This window comes from Calidris pugnax, unplaced genomic scaffold (assembly GCF_001431845.1).
Source record: "Calidris pugnax isolate Ruff unplaced genomic scaffold, ASM143184v1 scaffold34, whole genome shotgun sequence".
Classification (NCBI taxonomy): domain Eukaryota; kingdom Metazoa; phylum Chordata; class Aves; order Charadriiformes; family Scolopacidae; genus Calidris; species Calidris pugnax.
This window is the reverse complement of record NW_015090771.1, coordinates 309,979-336,791: the sequence shown is the minus strand read 5'-3', so window position 1 is coordinate 336,791 and position 26,813 is coordinate 309,979. Positions and strand designations below refer to the sequence as shown.

Sequence of the window (26,813 nt, the reverse complement as noted above, 5' to 3'; positions counted from 1 at the left end):
CGATTCTGCATCCTTGACCTTTTGCTTTCATGCAGCTCTAGAAAAGGGACTCCAAGCCAGAAAACCTCAACCTTGTAATCACACATAAAAAGGACAAATTAATTAAAAAACAAATCAGTTGTTCCACTTCCAATTCATTGCAGACTGTGTGGTATTGCAGTAGGGCAACAGAATACTAATTTTTGAAAGGCTTTTTTCCTGCACCCATTACATACCCAAGGAAAATAAGGCCCAAGAGTGGTTTTTCTATATTTATCTCCTTGTTATATGTATTGTTGACTTCTTTTACAACTAGGAAAAAGAGGGACTGAGCATTGAGTGTCTTTTGATGTAACTGCAAAGTGCTCCTCAGTCTTTCTCACACAGTACAAGGCCAGGCTGCCAGGCTCCCTTCAAACCACCCAGGCACTGGGAGAGACTTTCAGAGCATCCAGGGAGGTCCTGGGCAGCCTTGGGAGAGCTCATCTCTCACAGCTGGACTTTTTAGGGGAGCCATGCTGCTGTTTGGAAGGAAGTTCAGCACCTAGATGTTCCCGTGGGTTTGGCATGTTAATGCAGAGCAACATTAGCATCTAAAGCAGGGTCGAGTCAAGTGCATAAAACACTGGATGTAGGGAATACACAGGCTACACAGCAGTCAGGAGTCTCCCTGCCTGATATCTGTGGAGTTCTGGGTCCAGGTAAGACCACAGTGCATGGGAGACCACAGCTTACACCTACCTGACACGATAGTTCAAGGTTTCACAGCTCTTCTGTCTTCCTCCTTTACATTATGTGGTCAGGTCTTGGCCATTTTATAGCACGGTGCTGTGCCCAAGGAGATAGTGCCTACCCTTGTCTCCTCCACCTTTGCCCAATCTTTTTTGTTCATGTTATGGAGAAAGCAAAGCACTTACGTGGTCCGTGACCTAGGTGGTTTGGTCCTTCCAGGACATAGCTCCACACTGCCCACGAAGCAACAAAAGTGGTGAGTGGTAGCCCTCACCTCTGAGCTACCATGGAACAGAGGCCAAAACCAGCTATTTTAGAGCCCAAGTGAAAGCTGAACTACTTAAAGAAATCTGGTGCTAACTGCTGAGCAATCCTGAAAATCCATGCTATACAATCCTGGATTTCACATTTCTCTAAGTAGCAGCTGAAGTTAGATATTAATGCTGGGTTTTCTTATGCCATGGTGGCGCATGTTGTCAGCGAAATCTATTAGTCACATTTAGTTCACATATATTAATATAAATTTGTAAAGAAAAGATATGGTTATTTATTGCCTTCAAAATGATTAAAATACATTTTGTAAAATGTATCAGTCTGTCTACTGCTACCGTGTAGTACCTCCATGCTGCTTCTAGACGTATGTATATCCTTCTAGTAATATCATCAAAGCCCTTTTTTTACACTGTGTCTGCCCTGTTACAGCTGAGAACAGGCACGGGTGAGGTTGTTACAGGCCTGTAAGGAAACAAGTGTCAGAAGCATTAATGGAAAATGCTTTCTTAGCTAATGCCTCCCCTTCAAAGCCAGGTATGGGACCGAGCCCCTGTACAGCAACGCATGGGTTGTCTCCCTCCAGTGTAACCAAACCACACATGCTGAAGAAAAGATACAGGGCCGTGCAAGGTTTCTATAAAGCTTCTCTTCTGCATGTGCATATACGTAAATAATCTGCCCATAGTTTTGTTTGCAGCTACGTGGTAATAACTGTATTATAATCCTTGCCACCAATTCCCAGCTAATTCACATCTGCAAAGACAGCTGGCTGGGACGTGTCCAGCAGAGTCAAGTAGCTGGTTCCTGTGCCGTGTTTGTTGTCTAATGACAGGACATTTCTGAAATGGCATTAGTGTAAGAACAGTGTTTTGTAATCGAGTGTGCAGCTAATCACCCCTGAAAAGGGTACTGAGCATATTTGCCCACATTTTTTTCAAGGTTGGATACCCGAATTTTGAGCCACTTTACAGGACTAGACACATTGAAAATACCAAGAAGTCCAATTTTGTCTCCCTGGTAGTCTAATTAGAAGCTGAGTGTATTAAAAGACAGGATGCCAGTTGCAGAAGCCATCTTTCAGGAAACAACTAGTTCTTGTTGCTTCCTGGGACAGTGCACCGCTGCCTTTCTTTCCTGATTTTAATTAAGTAAGAGTTGCCTAGGGAGAGACGTCCTGTTACAGCTGTTGGAAATTTTAGTCAGAGTTGTTAGTTTTTCCGTCATTTTACAAGGTAAGCAGCAGCGTAACCATCTGTCTGCTCTTTAAATAAAATAAAAAGGAAGAAAATCATCTTCTCCATGCCTGTGTTTCAGTGCTGGTGCACAAGAGAAATAAGAACAGACCAGCTGACCACTCCAGTGGTCACCAGAACTGCAGTAAATACTTTTTCTCATGACTTGCTGAGGTCATGAGGCCTGCTGGTGAGGTTGGGTGAAAACCTGACATCATAGGCTTCGTCTTCTGCCTCTCCTGTCGCTCCTCTTCCCAGGCCCATTTGCCTCTTTTTTCACCATTTTATCTTTTGTGTCTCTTCTGTTCTGCAGGAGTTAGCTTGCTGATCCCAGCGGGCGCCGTTCCACAAGGAAGAGTCTATGAAATGTATGTGACAGTTCACAGGAAGGAGAACATGAGGTAAAAGACTGCCTTTATTTGCTTGTGCATTAATGGAGGGGGGAAATGTAGTAACTAAAGACCTGTAGCAATATGCTTATGCACAGCCTACTGCCTTGAAGCTATTTGCTGACTTGGAGCTAAATGCGAGCTGAAGATAAACTTTGCCACAAACCCAGCTCAGACTTTTGCTTTTCTAACCAAGAGTTGCCCTCAGCGGCAGGCCCTCAGGCTGGGGCCATGCTGAATCAGAGCCAGAAGAGAGGAAAATGTGCCAGTGTGAGTTTGCTGCAGCAGAGAAGGTGTGAGGTAACCTTTTAATAAAGACCCCTGCTGCAAAGGGGAAGGGAGTCGAGGAGCAAGGGGAAAAGTTGGCTCAGCAGAGGGACAGGTCCCTGAGCACCTGGCTTGGAAAATCTCCTCTCCTACTATAATGAAGGTGAATTTTTATTTTACCCTTCATGGGCTTTGCTAGCCCATGTAGTGAAGAGGATGGAGCAAACACTTTTGGTGTCCTCCACCCGTCCTTGCTCTAAGGTAGAAGGAAGCAAGTAGTTGTCTCACTAAGGCCCAGGCACAGATGCCAAGGGCCACCCAGAGCCCATCTTGGGCTGACCCCTGTTACCTGCATGTGTGGCCAATTCATATTCTAGATCTTAATGTCTACGGAGCGATCAGGCAGCCTTGGCATAAAAAAAGAGCTTCTGAAAATGCCAAGATAACATTTGAAGCCGTTTAGGAAAACCTAATTAAGAGAAAGGTGAGATCTTAGCCTGCAGAATGGATTCATGTGCACAAAGGCTGAGTGGTGTGTGTGAATCTAAGCAATCATTACACGGTACTTTGCCTCTTTCCCCTCCTCATAGCTAGATACATTTTTTGGCTCAACCCCTTAATGGCTTTTATTATGTGCTAAGCCACAGCTGTTTATACACGACGTGATATTGAACACCATTCTTTAGCCTGGTAGTCTTTCACCCGTGCTAAAATAATCTGCTTAAAGAAAAAAATAAGTAACCCCTCCACCCACCCTTTTTGCATACATTATTCATCACCTGCTCTTTGAAAATAGCTAATTGCAGCTACAGAAAAAGTGTATCTGTTCATATCTAGTATTGATCGTATTCCTATTACTTTTGGCTGTGTTTTAAAGGCACTTATAAACAGCATTGAAAAGGACCCTTTCCTGAGAAGGGAAAAAAAAAATCCTTTGTTATTCAGCCTGCCTTCAAATCTCCCTTTTTAAAATATCTAGTTCTTCCAAAAATTTTTATTTCATTCCTAGGAGGAGCTATATGTGCAATTATTTTCTTTCCAGCCAGTTATGGAGGGAATCCCTGCCTCCTTATTGATGCAGCTGTGGACAACCAATGTCACATGCTAGTCTGATTTATTTTCTTTGAGGGTCATAAAGACATTTTGTGATAGCTGTTACTCAGCAGGTCACACGGGATAGAAGGATAGGTTAACCTCTGCTGGGAAGAGCGTGCTTGGAGCTGTGCTCTGCCAAACTGAGCAAGTGAGCTGAAGTATGCCTGCAGGAGTGAGTGGAAAGGTGGGAATCCTCACTTGTGATGAAGGCTTTGAGGAGTGACTTCTTTCCCTAGGAGAGGAGAGAGTGGGCTGCCTTGTCCATCGGGGCAACAGGGCTCATTCCATCGTGGTGGTAATCATTTCCTGGGCACACAGATGCCAGCTGCTTATTTGATTTATGGCAGTTTTTCAGCCCCCCTCCAGAATACCAGTGCCTGAGAAAACCAGGCACTCCTAGGACATTGAAAACGGAGCTCGTTGGGTGTTGTTTAGATCACTTGGAACTGAATAGTCACCTAAAAGGGCTTAATCACTGCAGGGCTGTAACATCCTCCCGTTACCCGCTCCCTTTCCCTGGGTGCCCAGGAGCAGAAAGGGGAGGGTGATACCCAGCTGTGATGTTCTCCTGCTGCAGGAGGGTGTTACCAGACGCTTCACTTTCTGCAGCAGAGCTGCAGCTCTGTCAAAGCCTCTTTTTTCTGACTGCATGGTGTTGCTTCATGTAATTGGAGTCATATGGGTACCACAAGTTTGTGTGCGGCGTAATTATTTTTTAAATCCACTGCTGCACTCTTACAGCACTCCAGCAGAGAGTGATAGTCCACAGTAAGGACTAGCTGCAGACGTTTGCTTCTGTGGCCAAGTGGTACCTGAAGTGTGCTCAATAAACCCTGAGAGACCCTATATTTATTTTCATGTGCACTGTGTAAACGCGGATGGGTTGAAAAGTCCTGTCGTGTGTTGATGTAGCTTGGAAGCGGACATATAGGAAACTATAAAATGGGTGTTATAATCAAAAATGAAGGCAGGCTCTTTTTCTTGATATACAACCAGCACTGAGGCGAGAATGTGGTCCCCATAGCGCTACCCTAAATATAACCGGTGCAGCAACAGAGAGGCTTGCCATCACAGCTCACACATCTCCAGCAACTTCGGATTTAGCTCGCACTTTGTTTGTAGAAATATGAAACTACTTCTGAATAGTCAAGCTGAAACAGGAAATCTGTTATCCCTCAGAGTCCTGCAAACTCCCTTTTTCTTTTCCTTCCTTTGTTTTCCTAATACATTTCCCCAGTTAGTCTCTGAAACCTGTAGTGCAGAAATTTGAGACACTTCACAGCCCAGTAATATCACCCTTTGTGTTGCCTCCCAGATTGGTTAGGAGAGCTTTCCAAGACACTCTATTTATGCTATTTCATATCCATCAAAGCATGTGAGAGCAGGAGGGTCACCCTAAAAGCATTATCCTTCTGCGGTGAACTGGGGTTCTGATGGCTTGCAATAAACACCGCTTGGAGGCAGTTGTTTTCTCTAAATGTGTTAGCGTGCTTATGGCACAGTAGGTTTTCTCTTTTCCTGGACTAATACTCCAGCAGGCTGGTTTTCCTGCTCCTGCACTGCAGGCTCATCCTCATTCTGCCTGTCATTCGGCAGGATGGATGGCAAGCAGCTACTGGGCTCTGATCCCTGGCTGGCGTGTTGACCTCGTGGAGAGGGCCATGTGCTTCATGAAGTGGCTGCAGTGGGGAGAAGGATATATAGACATACAATGTGTGTGTGTGTTTGTATATGGGGGGTGTGTGTGTGTGTGTGTGTGTGTATGTATATTTATAAAACTGAAAAAATTACAAGCCCATGAGAATATTTTACAGCTGTCAGACAGGCTTCTGTCTTGAAGCTCATTGGCTTTTTCAATGGTGATCAGACGCTCTCTCCCTTAGCCTGGGGAAGTATCACTGACTGAGATTTGCAAGAAGGGGTGCCTTCTTGAGTTGTGCCTTCGCCTATAAAATAAACATATTGTTGTGACCAGTACCAGGCAAGAGCCTGTTCCCAGGAGCATCTGTGAGAGCCTGGGTCTTACACGATTAAGGATTAAATAGCATGAGTATAAACATCCAACCTTCAAGATTTTCTTGACCGCCTCAGGTTAAAAAACAAATTTAGCTGTGAGCTAAATTAGTGGAGCTGTGTGCTTCCTTAGGAAACATCTGGCGCTGGTCAGTGCTAGACAGGGTCTGGACCTTGATGGACCATTGGTTTGATCTCGTATGGCAGTTCCCGTGTTCCTGTGTGCACCCCTGCCGAGCTTGCACAGCTTTAGGTGGAGCTGTTCTTGCATACTCTAATCAGAGGGAAGAACTGCACTAAATATGGCACAATGAAGGACACTCCTGTATAATCCATCACACAGGAGATGATGCAAATGAGAGTGGATGTCACCACGCTCATGAAATGTGACAACCCCAAAGAACGGAGCAAGCAGTGCTCCTGAAGATCTTGATAGAAGACACACTTAAATTGTGCAACTTCCAAATTAGCTACCTTAAAAGAGAGAATAGTCGGGTGAGCCTTGTCGGGATTTGGATCAGTGGCTTCACAGTGTATGTATAGACTTCATATTAAAGTCACACGGCTGATCAATGAGTTTGATCCAAGGAGCAATGTTGCCTTTTTCACCAGTAAACTCTAAGCTTAGTGATGTGAAATAAAAGTAATTGAAGTCTTCCACATCTCGTTTCTCCATCTTCTTTCTATATCTGAGTTGCATAAACAGAATTACATTGCAACTCCAGAAGACAATTTCATGAAGTGTCAGTCATTATAATTGAAAAATTCAAAATAAGAAAGACGAGAGGGGGAGGAAAAGGGGAGGAAATTTTTGCAGATCATTTTCCTTCTAAAATAGACTAGCAGAAGAACCAGGGTCAGTCAAGAATATTAAGTTTGAAACTTAAGAAGGAACACATATTAAAAATAAAGCCCCAGCAATGAAAGGAGAAATAAAATGTCTTCCCTCTGACTTTTGGCTAAGCTGTGTAGAAGGATTGCCATCTGTTGCTCTGAGTTAGCCATTCCTCTCTCCCTGCTCTGTCCTGCGTTTCCTGAGCTGCTGTGATTGCCTGTAACATCTACGCGTGGTGCCGGGGAGCGCAGTGTGGGCCCACTGAGGAGCAGAGATTTCTCTAGTTGTGTTCACATCTGCTGTCTGACAGCTACCTTAATGAACATGGTCTGGTTTATTACAGGGAGACGGTTTCGAATGAGTAATCCCATTAAAAACACAAATTTGATTTTGGAGGGACCAGATCTAGTGAATAAAAGTTTGTTTGCTTTTAAATAAAAGGTGACTGTTCTTGATAAGCAGCGCGGGATGGAAAGACATCTAAAAATATCTGAAGACCTTTCAGTTACTATTAGTGCCTTTTAATACCAACGCTAAACAGGAGATCGAATTTTAGTCTCAGTCAGATCTTTGTAAAACAAAACTGTCTCTTTCACCCTCAGTGAAGTGACTTTGGGGTTGTACTAGTACAGCCAAATGCCCAGTGCCATCTCTTAAGTCGTTCCAAGGCTACTACGAGCCTAAAGTGAAGCACACTTCCCTTGTGGGAGTTTGGGGGATCTTTTTTGGATGACAGACTAAAAGTAGGTTCTGGCTGAGATGTCTGCTCGAAGATCTTTCTGCTTCAGAGGAGATAAACCCCTTGCTCTATATGCTCCCCTGTGTCTGCGTTTGTGCTGGATTTCCTGCAATCTATAACACAGAAATCACCATACTTGATAACAAGAGGCACTTGGCTTTGCTGGTGCTGCATTACCTGCTCCAGGAGAAGGCAGAAAACTGCTTCTAATGAATGACTACACAATAACCTGTCTTCAGGGGAATTTGTTGTTTACTAATCCCATCAATTAGTGTTGGGTTTATGCCTTGAAGCAGAAAGATTAATATCTCCTGTACAATACATCTTGTCTACTGCATCTGTTTCTGTTCTCATTAGCTATAGTAAGGCATAATCCTTTTGTTTTAAAATGGAAATTGTAAACAGTGAGAAATAAGAAAAGATCTGTCAAGAGGTTTTTGTTCCTTTTTCCTGACAGTTGCCATAGGGTACCTCCCTGCTGTATGTGCCATTGCGTGGCTTTGCCTCATTCCTCTGGGTTTCAGGTGTTTATTTCTGAGATCTCGCTGTGGTCCCTAAACACTCTGCTACCTGCAGTCACGTTAAAGCTGGATAGGAAGGGGAATATCACCTCAGCATGCTCTGACATGCCTTGTCCCACACAGCCCCAGAAATCAGATTTGCTTTTTACCACTGTTCCACATAACAAGTTGATGCCTGCTGTGTTGCAGTAAGCTCACCTGGGATCTTTTTCACTTTTATTGTTTTTCTTTGCTACTAAATAACTACGTTTGGAATTTGTTTTGCTCTGGAAGCGTGAGCTGCTGTACAATTAATAGGATTTTATTTCCTACCCATATTTTTTTACCCTCTCTGGATCTTTTGCATTATTTTCTGGTTCTCATTGTTACTTGCAATAATTCCTTATTTAGTGTTTTCTGTAAATTTAATGATGGGTGTTTCTATTTACATTGCCTTCCACATTGTGAGTGGAAATCTTTGCCTGACAGTAGTCAGGGAGAGATTTAACATTGACTTCAGTAGAGCTGGTCAGTGACACTGCCCCATTTCACACCACTCAACAACTTCTCTGCAACTCATTATATCTCAGTTTTTAAAGGCTTAAAGCAGTCAGGTCACTTGCAGTCCCCAAATTGATGGAGAGCTGAGGTGAGTCAGTACCTGCATGAGATGGGTGGTAGAGGAGGGTTATTGGGACCAGCAGTGCTCCATAGATTTGTGGTGCTGGACTCAGATGTGTGTCTGGTGGGCAACTGGGGACTGCAAAGTCACCCACCCTCCCAGTTGGCCCGTTTTTCTACTCTTCACTCTTCAGAGTATCATATCACCCAGGTCAGGAGCATGCATGTGTCTTCCACTTGGCAATAACTCTAGCAAGTCTGGTGACAAAGATGCTGTTTGGGGAAAAAATACTAAGCCTTTCTATTTCTTGCATGTCCTTTGTGAGCTTTGCTTCCCATCTCCCTTGCTGACTGTGCAGTCTGGAGCACCCCCCGACTTCACATTCTGCATCATTTTTTATACTTGTGCTAATCGGGCATTAAATATTGTGGTGCAGAATCATGCCCTCCATCAGAGTCCTAAAATTTAACAGCTACCAAAATTTTGTCACGGAGCAGTGACTAAACTTAATTTTACTTTCAGACAACTTTAGGCTGTATGATTTATCAGTACCATATTATTTTAATGACCTTTTGGCTTTTCTTAACCGCATGCATCAGTGCTCAGATTCTTGTTGATTTTAACTCATTTTTCACCTAAAAGACACTGTATGAATTTTTTTTTATGGCAATCATGATATATTCCCTCCTGTATTCTTTTTGACTGCTGCTTTTGGAATTCAGACCCAAAAAAAATGATACCTTGTATTTTTTTCCTTCCTTCCTTCTTCATGGGTCAGTAGTCTTTTAGAAGAAGTTAGGTTAACCAGGTGATTGAATATAGAGTTTGTCATATCTGTAGCTTTCCAGACAAATATAGTAATTTTGAAAGATCTTTCTTATAAGACATGCTGGTTTTTTTAAATTTCTTGAATTAGACTGTTAAGAAAGCAGTAAAATATCCATTAATGTACAAGGTAAATAACCTTTACAATCAACTACCACATCGTGAGTGCTTTTTAAGCTTCTTGTTGCTTCTTATGAAAAAGACTGAAATAAATTAGTCTGAAAAAGAAGCAACATTTTAGTCAAAAACTGCCCAATGATTTGTTCAGTTCAGTCTTGCAAGAGAATCATCCCTGATCTTCTTAATCTGAATCCAGAGATCACTGCAGCACGCAAAAGGAGCTGGACTAGGTTCTCTATCTGCTAGTGTTTCACTTCTTTTGTGTACTGTTTGTTAGGCTGAAATAACCAGCATAATATATGATAGCTGTCCAGATTGTTATATTTTACATCTTTTTTGAAAGGCAGCTATTGCAGCTGCTTATTTCCAGTCCGCGGCTTTTCAGAGACAATTGTTAAGTCATTTAGTAAACTCATCAGTTAATTTCCACAGATGCATATCATCTGGATTTACTGATTTGCATAGATTTAAATTTTTCCATGCCAGACCATTTTTTTCTCAAACGTTATAAAAACCTCCCACAACATTTGTAGCAACAAGAGACACTTTTCAAAAGTGCCTTCATCCCACTTTGAAAAAGGATTTCTCAAAAGTTTGCCTTTCGTTTTCTGTGGGATTAATGGATTATTCCGGGAGAATTAAGGTGGGCAAAATTAGGATATGCCTGTGGACATATCTTTGCAGTAGCCAGAGTAGGTGTAATAAACTGGATATCAAAACAGCTTCTGTCCTGATTTAGCCTCTTTGAAAATATTATCTAAGATTACAGGTGCTTTTTTGGTAAAGGCAAAGACTTGCAGAAACAAACAGTATTTAATTTCGTCTCAACTAATTCCCCCAAGACCAATACAGATACAAATGCAAGTATTTGTAAACACAACAAAGGATTGCACCCTTAGCCAGAGCAGAAGATGGGAGGTCCTGTGGGCAGATCTGGAGTTTTAGTGCAGATCACATTGAAAACTTTTAATCTCCTGCTTGTTGGTTTCTGGATCATGAATTTGTCCTCTGTATTATGTAGGGAAGCGGTTGATGAGGCACATTGGGCTGTATTTGTCATACACCAGATGTCGGGATAGTTAAAGTCACTCATGCTTCCTCTGATTTTAAGCTCCTCAGCAGTTGGTCTGGGATAGTTTACGCATGCACACACATGGACACACACGCTTGTTGACAAATGCCAGTGTATGCAATGTGTCCTATATATATCTATAAGATTTCCCTTATCACCCATTCCTTGTGAGGAGCCACAGGCACGCTGGACAATACCCCATTGAACTCAACAGCTCCAGTTTATCGCTAGAAAACTCGGGCTTTGTGAGTGTGTTTTGCCCTCTGTGCTGTTCCTTACCATCCCTTCTCCCTTTCTCCCCTGCTGCCTGTGGCACCTGCTCCCCCCAGGCGTGTTTGCAAAAGCCATTCCAGTAGATTTGAATGCCTTCTCAGGAAAATGGAGCATCCCTGGGTTTGGTGATGGCTCTGAACCCAAACGGCACGTCTCAGGCGTGCTGTGTACCACTTAGGAGGTTTCAGACGTGCTCATTAGTTCATTCTCTTCCTTTGTTCTTCAATTTGCTCTGTCCAGACAGTAAATAATTCTCACACGTGGTGCTTACAAGAGCCACTGCTCATTTTTGTGTGCTGCTAAACAACTGCCAAGTGCAGCAATGACCGCCTTTCGGCAGCGGGTGAAATGGAGCCTCTGCACATGGTCTGCAAGGATCCTTAGGAGTGGGGGGTGTTCAGCAAGGGTGGTCTATAATTTGCTGACATCTAAACCTCTGCTTTGGTGAATGAGTGGTATTTGGCAAAAAAAAAAAAATTAGGATCTGGGAAAAGAAAAAAACAGAACAAAACAGATCTACCCATTATTTGCTTGCACAATCTTTTTATTTTATGAGCAGGATTTTTTATTTTTCGTACCTGAATGTACCTTTTTGCCTTTTTCAACTCACTTAACCTCTCCATCTTTCTGTCCCGTCGCCAGGCCACCTGTAGAAGACAGCCAAACCCTGCTGACACCGGTGGTGAGCTGTGGCCCACCAGGAGCCCTGCTAACCCGCCCTGTCATTTTAACCATGCACCACTGCGCTGAACCCAACACGGAGGACTGGCAGATCCAGCTGAAGCACCAGGCTGCCCAGGGGCCATGGGAGGTGAGGCTCTGGAGCTCCAACCTGTACTCTGACTGCACAGGGCTCTCTGCTAGTCCTTCAGCTGCCTTGCCCAACGAGGATGCCTGTATCTCAGGTTTTCCGTGTGAAATACATGGCAGCTGCAGGCAGGCAGGAGTCCACCAGGTATCTAAGCCACCCAGTGGCTCTACGGGGATGCTGTCTTGGGGCAATTTGGTGCCTCCTAGTTCTGGGTATTTTCCATGAGACAGCCTTCATTGCAGGATTTTAACACTTGGGCTTTTGGTCATGGCAGGGTGTAGTGCCAAAGCCATGGGGAGAGAAGGAAGAGAAAAGGCAAAACAAAAAACAATGGCTGAAAATAATTTCTGACCCAATTCTAGATATAAGAAAACCCCTGGTTTACAATCTGTTTTCAAGGAAGTGAAAATAATGCTGCAAATTCACACGTGCTTCAGCATCAAGACATCAGCCAGGTTAATAAAATGTATAGGCCTTACTTTTCTTTTGGTTTTCCCTCCTGACGTGTTGGTGGAGCATCACTTTGATGCAGTTCACGCAGCAGGGATCCAGCTCTGCTGCCTGGTAACTGGGGAGCTGCACAAGTGTTGCTGGGCAGTGCGGGCTTGGCGGGAGCCTGGCACTGTTCCTTGCCAGTGGTCCAGCAGGAGGATGTCCTGGGGCAGGGTGGCAGAAGGATCTTCCACTGTAACTGGAGCATAAAGCGATGCTTTCAGCAAGGCTGGGCCGTGCTGGCAGGCCCTTCTTCTCCAGCTCTGTGCTCCTGCGTACCTGCTGCCACCAGTTTGGTCTCACATAATTAATTTGGCAAGGATGCCTTCTCCTACCAGTAGGTCTAATGAGGGCAGGGTGGTTTTTGGAGGCAGTTGGGCTGACAGCAACAAGAGCACTGTGTCCAGCATTGCCTTCTAAAGGCTCTTGCTTTTGTCCCCGGTCTGTGGCACCGGCTCTTCCTCACGCTGGGAGGGAGTGTGCAGCAAACATGGGTCTGTCTCGCCAACTAATCTGCACCCCACCAGCCTGACCCTTGGCATCACACATATGTTCCTTCTTTGTGTCTGTGCGTTACTGGCACCTCTTCATTTTCTTTCCCGTCCTCCTGCCCTTGACAGAGCAGTTGCTTCACTGGCCGTGGTGCCAGTGCAGCACCATCCACGGCCATCACGTTGCTGTCTTCTTCCTCCACTCAGTTCTGAAGTAGCTCCTCACACGTGCACGCACACACATGCAACCACACATGCATGTGTGCGTGCACACGCCTGCAACATCACTCAGGGGAAGCACCTTCCGCTGGAACCAGTTGCTGCCGTGGCTGTAGGGGAGCTGCAATCAGTGCTGCAGTGCTTTGCCCTCCAGAAGGATTGTGCCACCCCTGCAAACGTTTGCCTTTGCTGAGACTGGGGGGGCCCCAGCTTAATTCTGAACTTGAGTTGAGCCCACGCTGCTCAGCGTCCAGATGTGCACATGATGCCACAGACCCGCAGGGGTGAAGCAGATGAGTTGTGCCCAGCATCCCATGGCGTGCCGTGGCTTTGCAAGAGACGGCCGTCATCTGCTGGTGCCTGTTCACTCCTGCTCTCTCTCAAAAGCTATTCAAAGCCCCTTGTGTTGCACGCGGGATATTACACGCAGGGTTGAATGGAGAAATTAGCAGGGGAGCTGTTTTCCTCTACGCACAGGTTGGGGAGGTTGTCTGCATTTGGGCTGTATCTGTTTTATTCCTTCAGCCTGCAGTCTCGGCACGGAGGATTATTCTGAGGAAGCAGCGGGTGATATTTCATGTAGATGTTGCATTCAGCCATCGTAGAGGTTACTTCCCTTCCTTGAGTTTTTATAACTCCTTCTTGTCATGCTTAGGAAGTGAAGGGCAGTTATTGCTTCAACATGACTGTGACTGCTGATGTTAAATCATGGTCGATGAATGATTAGTTCTGTAATACCTTTTCCATAAAGTATTGGTGATATTTTCATTATTTGCCAAACTCTGCCCAGGGTTTTAAAAGCTGATGCAGGCCTCAGAGCAAATAGTTCCAAGTCTTAGGGGAGTGAGGACACGAGGAGGTTTCTACCACTGTCATCACCACCAGCACCCTAGAGAAACCATCCCCTACCCCCCATGCCCATGCAGGAGAAAAGCTGGAATCAGGAATCTTAAATCATGATTAATCTGAGGTGCAAACAGCAAGGACTTTGTGCATCATCCAAGCTTAAAAGGGGCATTTCTGTCTCAAAGGAGAGTAGCTCTGAGGTGTCAGGAGCTCTAACTTGGTCTCTTTCTCCCTCAGGATGTGGTGGTGGTTGGGGAGGAAAACTTCACGACTCCGTGCTATATCCAGCTGGACCCAGAGGCCTGCCATATCCTGACAGAAACCCTCAGCACGTATGCCTTGGTGGGACAGTCAATCACCAAAGCAGCAGCCAAACGTCTCAAACTGGCCATCTTTGGACCGCTGTCCTGCTCTTCGCTGGAGTACAGCATCCGGGTCTACTGCCTCGATGACACACAGGATGCCCTTAAGGTGGGTGTTGCTCTCTCTCTCTTTCCCTCTCCCTCTCCAGCCCTCCCAGGCCTGCAGCCATAGCCGTAACCAGACCCTCTCCTCGCTGTGTTCCTGCTCCCTGGGTTATTTTTCAGATTACAAGAACAAGCTGCTGTTTTACAGTTTAACCCCTACACACTATAAATTGTTCTTTGCATAGAGATCTCACACTGCTTTCCACCCACCAGTCTTTTTTCCTTTGTTTACCTGTATCATATCCTGAATCCTAAGATTTTTGCATTATTAAAAGGCCATAAGGTACACGGGCCTTCATTCGTTATTCATGTATTTTTAATGCTAAGTGCCAGCTCCCCAGAGATGGGGAAACATATAAATGCTTCTTTGTAAATAGTTGATAATGATAAAAGAAGCTTCTGGACTGTTAATCACTGCCTGCTTTCATACTGCTTTATTACACCTTTTGGCGTGCAGCTTTTTGTGTTGGGAATTCACAACTAAAATAAACCAAAGCTGTTGCTATCTCTAACTATATAACCTTACCCTCACTGTGCAGTTCTGGCGTGCACACAAACACACACTCACTACATACAGATGAGCAGACAGATAACCATGCTTGCTATTTCTCTTTATAAATACTAGCATTTATACAGATGGTATCTCTAATAGATGCACTCATTAAATATGTAGCTCCAACTGCACGTGTAAGAATGGAGGTTATTAAAAAGTGGGAGTTTGTTCTTTAATTACAGCCAGTGCAACTTCCCAAATGCCTCTTTGCAGCAAAGCAAGTTGAAAGCCTGGCTCCAAGAGGAGTGATCTTGGTGCTGTTTATGCTTTTGTTTCCTCAGCTCCACGTGGGAATTAGTGGGATTCAAACCCACAGACACTGCCTGGGAGGTGTTTGTGCTTCGCAGAGCAGTGACTTCCATCACTGCGAATGGCATGCTCCATTTGCCTCCCCAATACTGCCTGGTATCAAGGCTTTGCTGGGGGGATGTGACTCCAATCTGTGTAAGAAAGACAGGAAAGTGTAAGGGTTGAAGCAGGCACGTTGTGACTTCAGCCTGGTTTTGCCTGCAGAGGGCCTGGGAGCTTGACCTCTGTCAGTGGGTTGCTGTTACCAGGCTTTTAGAAACAGTTATTTTTTCTGGTCTGATTTTCCTTTTGTTTTTCCTCTTACAAAAAATGTGAAAAGGATCTTTCATAGCGATCAAGCTTCAAAAGTCCTGATGGTTTTATGCCTGTGCTGTGTAATACAATTTTCCAGGGGTTCGTCAAGGCCTGAGGTAATAATAAGTGAGTTGGAGGGGCCTTGAACAGACAGCTAATGCAGTCAGAGCTGGGGGAATCCAATTAGGTGCTACTCAGGAGCTGTTGTTTTGTTTCTAATAGACTGGAGGGAGAGTTGTGAGGTAAAGCTAATCCAATTTGGTGCGAAGGGATCAGGAGAGGCGCTGAGCAGTGTGAAGGGACCATCTTTCACCTGGGGAGCTGCAGCCGGCGTTTGGGAGGGCAGCAGGCTAGGCCTTGGGCTTCTGCTGCAGGTAGACCCTAAATCATAGAATCATAGAATGGTTTGGGTTGGAAGGGACCTTAAAGATCACCCAGTTCCAACCCCCCTGCCATGGGCAGGGACACCTCCCACCAGACCAGTTTGCTCAAAGCCCCATCCAGCCTGGCCTTGAACACCTCCAGGGATGGGGCATCCATGACCTCCCTGGGCAACCTGTTCCAGTGTCTCACCACCCTCACAGGAAAGTGAGCTTGTAATTTGATGAGAAAAGGTGAGCAAAGTCAGGCAGCTGCCATTGCACTCATAGCTACCACTTTTTTATGGCAAAGTGCATTTTAATTTTCTTGTTTTTTGGCACATCACCCCCCAGCCTGGAAGGCATGGGCTTCAAGACCCAGCTAGCTGGTGGCTTGTGGGAGAATAAGCACAGGTACTTGCTGACCACACACTCTTACCAGTGTGTCAATTGCACCTCCCTGGACATGAAAGGTCTGGGGAAGGAGATGATTTAAGAAAAATGAACCTAGTAAACAAACCAGCCCTGTGTGACGGTTGTGTAGACTCAAACTATGACTTAGAAAGAAAAAAAAAGGTTGAGGTGTTTGCTGGAGCTTTCCCAACAGCTGGCACCGCTGCAGCCCTGGCCATGCTGGGAGAGGTCTTTGGCACTGCCATGTTGCTGAAGGCATTCTCCCTTGGCTGGCTGTGTGGGACAAAGTGTGCAGATGGGGCTGGACCAGCGGGATTCTCCCTTGGCTGGCTGTGTGGGACAAAGCGTGCGGATGGGGCTGGACCAGCGGGTCCTGAAGTTAAAAGTAGTTTGCAGAGGGTGGAAAAGGTGTAGGCAGCAAGAGAGGAACCAGCTGCAGTGTCTTGGGCTGGCTGCTCCGAGCAAGACACTTAAAAGTAATTTGCAGAGGGTGGAAAAGGTGTAGGCAGCAAGAGAGGACCCAGCTACAATGTCTCGGTGTCTTGGGGCTGGCTGCTCTGGGCAAGACATGGCAAGGGGAGAACAGTGTGAGAAGTTGCCACATTGAGATGACTGAGGTTTGGAGGAGCCTTTACAGAGGATTATGTGATGAACCTAGTAAACAAACCAGCCCTGTGTGGGTGTTGTGTAGACTCAAACTACGACTATTTAGAAAGAAAAAAAAAGTTGCGGTGTTTGCTGCGAGCTTTCACAACAGCTGGCACCAGGCACAACAGGAGGCCCTTGGCACTGCCATGTTGCTGAAGGCATTCTCCCTTGGCTGGCTGTGTGGGACAAAGCGTGCGGATGGGGCTGGACCAGCGGGTCCTGAAGTTAAAAGTAGTTTGCAGAGGGTGGAAAAGGTGTAGGCAGCAAGAGAGGACCCAGCTACAATGTCTCGGTGTCTTGGGGCTGGCTGCTCTGGGCAAGACATGGCAAGGGGAGAACAGTGTGAGAAGTTGCCACATTGAGATGACTGAGGTTTGGAAGAGCTTTTATAGAGGATTATGTATTTATTTTAATAGGCAACCGAATGCGTTCTGTTATTATTTACAACTAGGAAAGAGCGTGCCATGTGCTGAATGTGCCCTAACAGCCACCAAAGGAAGAGAAGCAGTTGCAGTGTAGAACACCGTGCAGTATTTCTCCAGCAGGTTTTCTCCTCATCATGCAGAGTGAGCGCTGGCTGCTGGGCTGCCGGTGCCCACCGCAGAGTAGGGAAGTGTAATGACTTGCCATCAATAAGGGTTTGGTTATTGTGGGAGCAGCTTGGCGGGGTTCCTGGGGGCTGTGGAGCAGCGTGGGCTCAGTGCTGATCCCACCTGCAGCATCCTCTGCCCTGCAGGGTCCTGACCCACCTGCATGGGTTGCTCAAAAAATATGCTTTTTGGGGAAAGGCAAGGGTAGCCGTGACCTCAAGCACTGGCCTCTTTATTTAAGGCTGATTTTGCACTTTGAGGGGGATGCCCAAGCTGTAATTTAAAAAAAAAAGACAACCCCAAAGGGATAACTATAAAGAAATCCAGCTGCTTTAGTCTCATCTGTTCGTTCCTGTACGGTTGGAGGTTGAGGTGTGTGAGCTGTGTGACAGCATGGCAGGGGCTGAGCACGCTGCCTCCTGCGCCAGGGACAGTGGATGATTTCTGGCTGTAGCAGGGTGGCATCCCCCAACCTGCCTCGTGCTGTGCAGTGACTGTCCTGCAAAAAAACAACGACAAAAAAAGACACAATAGGCATGTGATCTTCTCTCAGTTATTTAATGTGTATTTTTCCCTCTAATGAAGAAAGACAGCAGCTTAGACTGAACACCATGGCTTACTTGCACCCCCTTAACGAGGAATTGCCCAGAGAAGCTGTGGATGCCCCATCCCTGGAAGTGTTCAAGGCCAGGCTGGATGGGGCTTTGAGTGACCTGCTTTGGTGGGAGGTGTCCCTGCCCATGGCAGGGGGGTTGGAACTAGATGACCTTTAAGGTCCCTTCCAACTCTGACCATTCAGTGATTCTATGAAGCCCTTTTCATACGCAGTTTGTGGCTGTGATGGAGTGATGCCTTACACAGCTCCCTCTTCTAGGAAGGGCATAAAGCTTAAGTCCCAGCTCACAGGGGTGGTGAGGAGCAATGGGGAGGGTGGCCAGCGCCACCTCAGCAGGGGGCAAGCAACCTGCAGCTCAGGTTTTGGCTCAGGAGGGCGTCGAGGCCAGTGGGATAAGCACTGCTCGAAATAACACGCCGTATGGCTGGAGCCAGCCTGCAGGTCTGAAGGGCTGTGCAAATCATGGCTCCAAATTAATTCTGAATTAATTAGCTGAGTGGCATGGGAGAAACACAGGCTGCTCGACGTCCTCCAGTAGAGGGGCTACAGTGACCAAGGGTCATGACGAACAGTGGGATATTGAAACTAGACACTGAGACGTGGTGAGTGGGGTGGTGCAGCATCACACGGCAGTGTTTTTCCCCTGGTGGTGCAGGTCCCAGGGCTGGTGCTGGATGGGTGGGAATTGTCCTTCGGCCCCGTGCCCGGCGTGCCTGAGGAGTGGCATTTGCAATTAGCTCATGCAGTGCTGCAAGTTGTCTTCTGGCCCTTCTAGGGAGGTAATTTGGACATAATGAAGATCTATAGTAATCAGATAATTACTATTGATTGCTCTTTAGACATCTTGACGAGGTAATTAGGAAGCACTGGAAAGAAGCTGGAAGTGATTCATTGGCGTAACCTTAATCTAAAAGCTTTCCTGATTTTGTTTCTTTTCCTCTAATGGCTGATAAACAAACATCATTTTACCTTCAGGATCTTCCAGGTGCTGTGCTCACCAGGGACAGGGGGTTTTCTTGTATGCTAACTAGATCCTGGACGTAATCAAGCTTAGCTAAAATTGAAGCTCCTTTATTAGCCTGGGGTAGCATCCTGGTTTTGTGTGCCCGTGTACTCCTTGAGCCTGCTCATCCTATATGTGATTGGCTTTGACCACCTGAGACTGGTTGGTTGGTTGGCTCTTGTAATTTAATATGATTTTGTTTGGCTGTGTTGGTTTCTAATAGGGCTTGTGTAAGTGACTTTGTACTTGCATCTTCACGTGGACTACAATTAGGCTGTTTGTAGGCAACCGTCTACTGTGGTCTCACTAGTTACAGGCGTGCATTTCCTTTTAGCAGCAGAAAACGACCAGATTATTGGCTTAATAGCTTTTAATTACAAGATCAATATTTCAGTAACCCTGAGCCTATGTGTTCATATGCTCCATCGCAGTGTCTTGCTCATGTTTTGATGCCATCCCACTTGATGGTTAGTCTCAGAGCAGGCGTTTGTTACGTGTTGTGTACTGCTCTGTCACAGAGCAGTTTGCTAGAAGGCCACAAGCTGAAGGACCAGCAGTACACATAGACCCCATATCAGCAAGACTGATGCATGAGAGCATCCAAAAAGCCAAATAGTAAAACTACCATTAGATGTCCAGTTTGGTGAGCAATGGAGAAGACTGGTATATTTCCACATTCAAACAGTGCCTGTATGCAAAGTCTTTCTGTTCGATGTAACTGCATGCAATTAAGCTTTCTGCTTATAGGACATGTCAGATAATGGTCTGTCTCTCAAAGGAGACATGGGTGCCTGCATCCTGCTGGGCTGCTGCTGCATGATGAGGGTGAGGGGGTTATTCTCAGTTTAGCAGCAGAAAACGACCAGATTATTGGCTTAATAGCTTTTAATTACAAGATCAATATTTCAGTAACCCTGAGCCTATGTGTTCATATGCTCCATCGCAGTGTCTTGCTCATGTTTTGATGCCATCCCACTTGATGGTTAGTCTCAGAGCAGGCGTTTGTTACGTGTTGTGTACTGCTCTGTCACAGAGCAGTTTGCTAGAAGGCCACAAGCTGAAGGACCAGCAGTACGCATAGACCCCATATCAGCAAGACTGATGCATGAGAGCATCCAAAAAGCCAAATAGTAAAACTACCATTAGATGTCCAGTTTGGTGAGCAATGGAGAAGACTGGTATATTTCCACATTCAAACAGTGCCTGTATGCAAAGTCTTTCTGTTCGATGTAACTGCATGCAATTAAGCTTTCTGCTTATAGGACATGTCAGATAATAGTCTGTCTCTCAAAGGAGACATGGGTGCCTGCATCCCTGCTGGGCTGCTGCTGTATGATGAGGGTGAGGGGGTTATCCTCAAATCCACTAGTGCGATTCAGGTTCATAGGGAAACACAACTCTGCATTTTTTCTGTATTACGCAAGTGAAAGCATCTACAGCAGTTGATCTTGAGGAATCAGACGAGCAGTGAGCTTGATGAAACCTAACTACTTTCTTCTTGTTACCACAAATCTGCAGGAGGTCCTCCAGCTCGAGCGACAGATGGGCGGGCAGCTTTTGGAGGAACCCAAAGCTTTGCATTTTAAGGGAAGCACCCACAACCTCCGCTTGTCCATTCATGACATTGCCCACTCTCTCTGGAAGAGCAAACTGCTGGCCAAATACCAGGTGAGCATCGCAAACTGTTCACGTTGGGTCCTAGCAGTGAGGCTTAAAGAAACACAGTGGCACAGAGGGGGGTTTAAAAGACAGCATGTACCAGACTGCAGTCTCATGGACATTTTTTCACCTGGACCATTTGCAGTGGAGCTCCCTTTGCATGGAGCCCATGGTTTCTGGTCATATAGTATCCATGCCCTGGTCCTGCCTCCTTCTCTGACTATACTTTTGGTTTGCTTTCCTCTGCAGGAGATTCCCTTTTACCACATCTGGAGTGGATGCCAGAGGAACTTGCACTGCACCTTCACACTGGAAAGGTTCAGCCTGAACACCCTGGAGCTGGTATGCAAACTCTGCGTGCGGCAGGTTGAAGGAGAAGGGCAGATCTTCCAGCTCAACTGCTCCATCTCAGAGGTAAATGACATTGGTGCATTTCTCTATCTGACTGCAGGAATGTGGGAGGGTCGAGGAGGTATATCCTTTCCCATTGCTACCTGTTTAGTGCTTCTCCTTTTCCTCCTGACTGCTGGGATGGACATAGGGATGTATAAAGCCATTGCTTTGTATCTCCTGTAGTATTTTCCTTTAGTTTCCCTCACCTGGAAGGAAGCATGCCCCCTTCAAGGAAGGGAGGAGAGCAGCTATGGTGTCCCTGCTAGAGCTGCCTTCCTATGTGGAGGAGGTCTTTGCCTACCTCACTGTAACATATCTGGTGAAGCACCACATGGTCCTGTTTCCTGGCAGTCTGCAAGACCATCGTGCCTGACATTTCCCTGGGGAGTGAGGAAGGAGAACAGGAAAATGTTGTTGCCATATGTTTGCGTGAGCCACTCCACTCTAATCCCATTCAGTAACTGCTGTGCAATAGGGAATATCAGATGGTCTAGTTGCAGTAGACTTTTCACCTCAGATTTTCCTACTGCTACAAATCCTGACCATTACCTTCAACAATTTTTCTTTTGATGGCTGATATATTCCAGTAGAAAAATTAGCAAGTTTTGGAACACCTTTGCTGATGGAAGTAGCATCTCCAGGTAGCACCTGGAGAATTTTCACTTCTTGGGGCAGTCAGGCTTAGGGTTGAGACCAAGCATTGTGTTCAGGTGTGAAGTGGCATTGACTTTAGTGGATGTGCTGGTGGGTACAGGCAGTGGCTACAAAGAGCAGGCTCTCAGGCAGCAATCGCTGCTGGCTGGCTTGTGGAAGGGCTCGGAGACCACAGACAAAAGTTACTTGTGCTGTAGGACCCTGACGGTGTGCACCATTACCCATAACATCTGCTTGGTTATTGGGTGTAAAGTTACATATTCAGCTGGGGACTACACAGCATTAAAGACAGATGGTAAAACAAGTATCGTAAACAATTATTGTAATAAGCGCTGCATTGAGGTAATCTCTAATTTAACCTCGCAGAGAAGAGAAAGAACTGAGAGTAACTTTAATGAAATGCAAGTATACACTATAATCATCTTCAGCTGCTTGTGTGTAATAAGGCCTGGTAATAGATTCAGAGGGAATAGGATAATATTCTTGTCTTGTGCTGCAGTCCCATCCATCAGGGATGAATAGAGGGAGTGAATAATACCACTGCTATCGAGGCTGCCTGCCACAAAATTGCTCCTTGTGGTTAACACCTCATCATGCTCCCAAGCCCCAGTGAGGGCTGGCATATTAGGGTTGTGTCAGCTAGGAAAAAACCCCTAAAACTCAGATGAGGCATACACATCAGTTTCCAGGTCACTGTTATTACACTTCCAGGTCACTTTTGTTATCAAATCATCTGAGTTTCCTGCATCCTCCCTTTATGGGCTTTGTCCCCTGTGAAGGATGTAAAACTTCTGCGGATTAAACTGTTTTGTTCTGGCTTTATACAGTGTCTGCCATTGGGATTTCAAAAATACAAATGCAACGAGTGCCAAAACATTCCCATTTGCAAGGCAAGAGTAAGATTGCAATGAAGGTCTCCCACTGTTTGTGTTTGAAGCGCCCCTTTTATCTTGCTGTCAGCACTCACCCAGGGCACAGCTACAGATACCTGGGCTCCTTCTGCAGCAACCCTGGGGCACCTGGGGCAGCAGCCACCCTGAGAGCTGGGGCAGCACTGCCTGAATGCGTCACTTGAGTCCCTTGGCCCAGGATAAAACGGGAAGGCTGTCCCTTCTGCCATGCCACCAGTCACCACCCTACAGCCGCTTCTGCCCTGCCAGCTCCCGGGCAGCCCCCGCCACCGGGCAGTTGGAGGACAGTAGCTTGTTGCCTGAAGTGGTGGGGTTGGGGCACCCCAGTAAAGATGCTGCACCTGGCACTGGTTTGGGCATGTTCACTGAGGACATGACAGCGTGGCATAAGCCTTCCTTGGTTAGGGATTTCACTGGTCGTCTAAAATGCCATTTATTAAAAAAAAAAAAAAAAAGCAAAAAAATGCATACTTAGAGAGTGGAAGAGAGCTAATTGGTGTGGATAAAAGAGTGGGTGCAAAAGAGGTTTAATTCTGTTCACAGTTCCTAATTCTGTTCATAGCTCATGAATACTGTGTCTCCCCTTTGCATCTTTGTGTACTTTTCTTTTTTTGGGGGGGGGCGAGGGGGGACACCACAGACTGCACATGACTGGGAGCAGCTCCAACAAGCTTCCTGGGGGATGTGCAGTGGGAGGTTAAGCCAGGCGTTACCCGGTTTTGAGACAGTTTTGGGTTTTAGAGAGCCTTGTCAGCAGCCAGGGCAGCTGATAGAGGAGCGAATAAATTGACACTTAATGATGAGTCTTTTGCACGGGTGTTTCTTGTGCCCGGTGCTGTGACCTGGTACAGGGAGAGGAGACTGTGACCTGGTACAGGGAGGGGAGTAGCCCATTTCTGCCTGAAAAGGAGACCAAATTGAGAAATAGAGGCTTGAAGCTGTGAGCAGCTCCAACAAGCTTCCTGAGGGATTTGCAGTGGGAGGTTAAGCCAGGCGTTACCCAGTTTTGAGACAGTTTTGGGTTTTAGAGAGCCTTGTCAGCAGCCAGCCTGACGTGGAGCAACAGGGCAGCTCATCGAGGAGCGAATTAATTGACACTTTAATGATGAGTCTTTTGCTCAGGTGTTTCTTGTGCCCGGTGCTGTGACCTGGTACAGGGAGAGGAGACTGTGACCTGGTACAGGGAGGGGAGTAGCGGCTCCCCCATTTCTGCCTGAAAAGGAGACCAAATTGAGAAATAGAGGCTTGAAGGGAGAACCAGCCATGCTTGCTGCTTTTTCTGTCCTGTGTTTGGTAGCTGGAGGTGGGAAGTGCTGCGGGTGGGAGGAGCGGCCCTGCTGCATGGTTGGGTGGTCAGTCAGCTTCTATGAGGTTTGGTGGGGCTTTCAGCCACCCTACAGGACCTCCCAGTTCTGCCCTAGTAGTAGCAATTTGCTCTGAAATGTGTCAAAGTGCCTGATCGTTCATTATTTCCAGTAAGCGATTAATTAAGCTGGGCTCAATTTTGTCCAGCCATAGTAATCTTCCAAAATTGGTTATAAATATTTCTCTTTTTCAGCTGACTAACATAAATGCTTGATTAGCTGAGGGCTGCTCCCCTCTAATGCAAGTAAAAGCACCAAGTCTCAGGGGATAGACTTCTACAATCATCTCTGCACTCATTAACAAAACTGCTGGGGTTTTTTTGTTTTTTTGTCTTGGCTTTCTTTCCAACCTCAGGAACCCACTGGCATCGATTATCCTCCCGAAAAAAAAAAAAAAAGGACAAAAAAAAAAATCTGCTGCCTACCCAAAATTGGTTATAAATATTTCTCTTTTTCAGCTGACTAACATAAATGCTTGATTAGCTGAGGGCTGCTCCCCTCTAATGCAAGTAAAAGCACCAAGTCTCAGGGGATAGACTTCTACAATCATCTCTGCACTCATTAACAAAACTGCTGGGGTTTTTTTGTTTTTTTGTCTTGGCTTTCTTTCCAACCTCAGGAACCCACTGGCATCGATTATCCTCCCATGGACTCGGCGGGCACCATCACCACCATAGTAGGTCCCAGTGCTTTCAGCATCCCCCTCCCGATCCGGCAGAAGCTGTGCAGCAGCCTGGACGCGCCCCAGACCCGGGGCCACGACTGGCGGATGCTGGCCCACAAGCTGAAACTGGACAGGTCAGTGGGGCTGCTACACGTGGTGGGCTGGGAAAGACCCCCCCCACCCCAGGAGGGATGTGCAAAAGGGTCACGGTGAAGATGGTTGACCAACCTGGTTTAGCGGGAGGTGTCCCTCCCCACGGCAGGGAAGTTGGAACTCAATGAACTTTAAGGTCCCTTCCAACTCTAACCACTCTGTGATGCTAAGCTGAGTGACAGGAGATCATAGAATCATAGAATCATTGAGGTTGGAAGAGACCCTTGGGATCATCGAGTCCAACCATCTACCCTACTCTACAAAGTCCTCCCCTACACCATATCCCTCAGTACCGCTTCTAAACGTCCCTTAAACACAGCCAGGGATGGTGACTCCACCACCTCCCTGGGCAGCCTATTCCAATGCCCGACCACTCTCTCTGTGAAGAATTCCTTCCTAATGTTCAATCTAAACCTACCCTGTTGGAGCTTGAAGCCGTTCCCTCTCGTTCTATTGTTAATTACCTGTGAGAAGAGACCAGCCCCAACCTCTCTACAGTGTCCTTTCAAGTAGTTGTAGAGGGTGATGAGGTCTCCCCTCAGCCTCCTCTTCCTCATACTGAACAGCCCCAGCTCCTTCAGCCGCTCTTCATATGATTTGTCTTCTAGGCCCTTCACTAGTTTCGTTGCCCTCCTCTGCACTCGCTCCAGCACCTCGATATCTCTCTTGTATTGAGGTGCCCAAAATGTTGATGTGTCAACAAACTGGTCAGACTAACCATGCAGGGTATGACCCCCCTTGACAGCACCAGTAATGGGGATGGGCTGAAGTCATATAAATTCACGTAGCCTTCATGCAGCTGAAAAATTTATTTTCCTTTTGGCTCGTTGCAGGTACCTAAATTATTTTGCTACGAAATCGAGTCCCACCGGGGTGATCCTGGACCTCTGGGAAGCCCAGAATTTCCCTGACGGGAACCTGAGCATGCTGGCAGCCGTTCTGGAAGAAATGGGAAGACACGAAACGGTTGTTTCTTTGGCAGCAGAAGGAAATTACTGATGCAGCCTCGGCGTGAACAGGAAGGACAGACGCAGGGAGCGGTAATGCCCTGGTATTTCAACCCAGAATTGAAACGAAAACCCAGACCAATGAGTTACACAAGAGACATTTCAGAGAAGAAAGCAAGCAAACAAATGAGAAAAAAAAAAAAAAAAAGGAAAAAAAAAACAGCCCTGACCTTCACACTTGCTCTCCTTGTACATTATCACAGGATCTAAAAGAAATCATGCGAAGTTATACCTTGAAAATATAAATCAACCTGATGTTCCTCTCGGCTTGGCTGTACGCTGCTTGGTACAGGATTTTACAGTTTCCTAGGAAACGCTTTTTATTGCTATCCAGATATATGGATAAACTTTCTTAACAATCCCAGTTTCTATGGATGTTGTTTACATCAAATTCTGGACAGGGGTAAGGAGACTGTCCATGGCTCTTTATATTTTTTGTTTAAAGCCATTCTAGACAAGGCTATGGACAGTTGGTTGTGGCTATTTCAGCTTATTGGTTTCTGGTGAATTCAGATTTTGGCTACAATTCTGCATATCGATTGTCTCACAATGATCCTCCTGTCATTGTTCTGTTTCCTAGACCTACTTGTAAAAAAAAAAAAAAGGAAAACCAAGAACAAAAGAAAAGAAGAAAATCAGAGTTTAAGAGGTGTGCATCTGGAAAGCAGGTACTCTGGGTGCTAAGCAGGAACACGTGTAAGGTCCCCTTCCTTCCCCAGTCGAGTCCCACGGAGCCCGTGTGGAGAACAGCTGTACAACAGTGGGGAACATAGGATCAGAGTTCATTTTCTGTTCACAACGTAACACCTTTCCACCCCTTTGTGACATGAGGGGGCTGGATATGAGATTCAGAGTGGTTAGGGGGGAAAAAAAAAAGAAACCCAGAAAAAAATTAAAGAGAGAAGTTGCTATGATAATTATTTACTAATT

At 46.1% G+C, this 26,813-nt stretch overlaps 1 protein-coding gene across 3 annotated transcripts in view; it reads left to right on the top strand.

Moving 5' to 3' along the window:
• UNC5C (unc-5 netrin receptor C) overlaps positions 1-26,487 on the top strand; it is a 267,227-nt gene extending 240,740 nt beyond the window's left edge. For all 3 annotated transcript variants that reach the window (XM_014941264.1, XM_014941257.1, XM_014941251.1), the window contains 7 exons: positions 2,530-2,617; positions 11,609-11,777; positions 14,063-14,296; positions 20,597-20,746; positions 20,987-21,151; positions 24,679-24,857; positions 25,710-26,487. In XM_014941264.1, coding sequence (XP_014796750.1) covers positions 2,530-2,617; positions 11,609-11,777; positions 14,063-14,296; positions 20,597-20,746; positions 20,987-21,151; positions 24,679-24,857; positions 25,710-25,875 — 1,151 coding nt within the window. In that variant the 3' untranslated portion in view covers positions 25,876-26,487. The remainder of the gene's footprint in view (positions 1-2,529; positions 2,618-11,608; positions 11,778-14,062; positions 14,297-20,596; positions 20,747-20,986; positions 21,152-24,678; positions 24,858-25,709) is intronic.
• Positions 26,488-26,813: the final 326 nt, after the last annotated feature.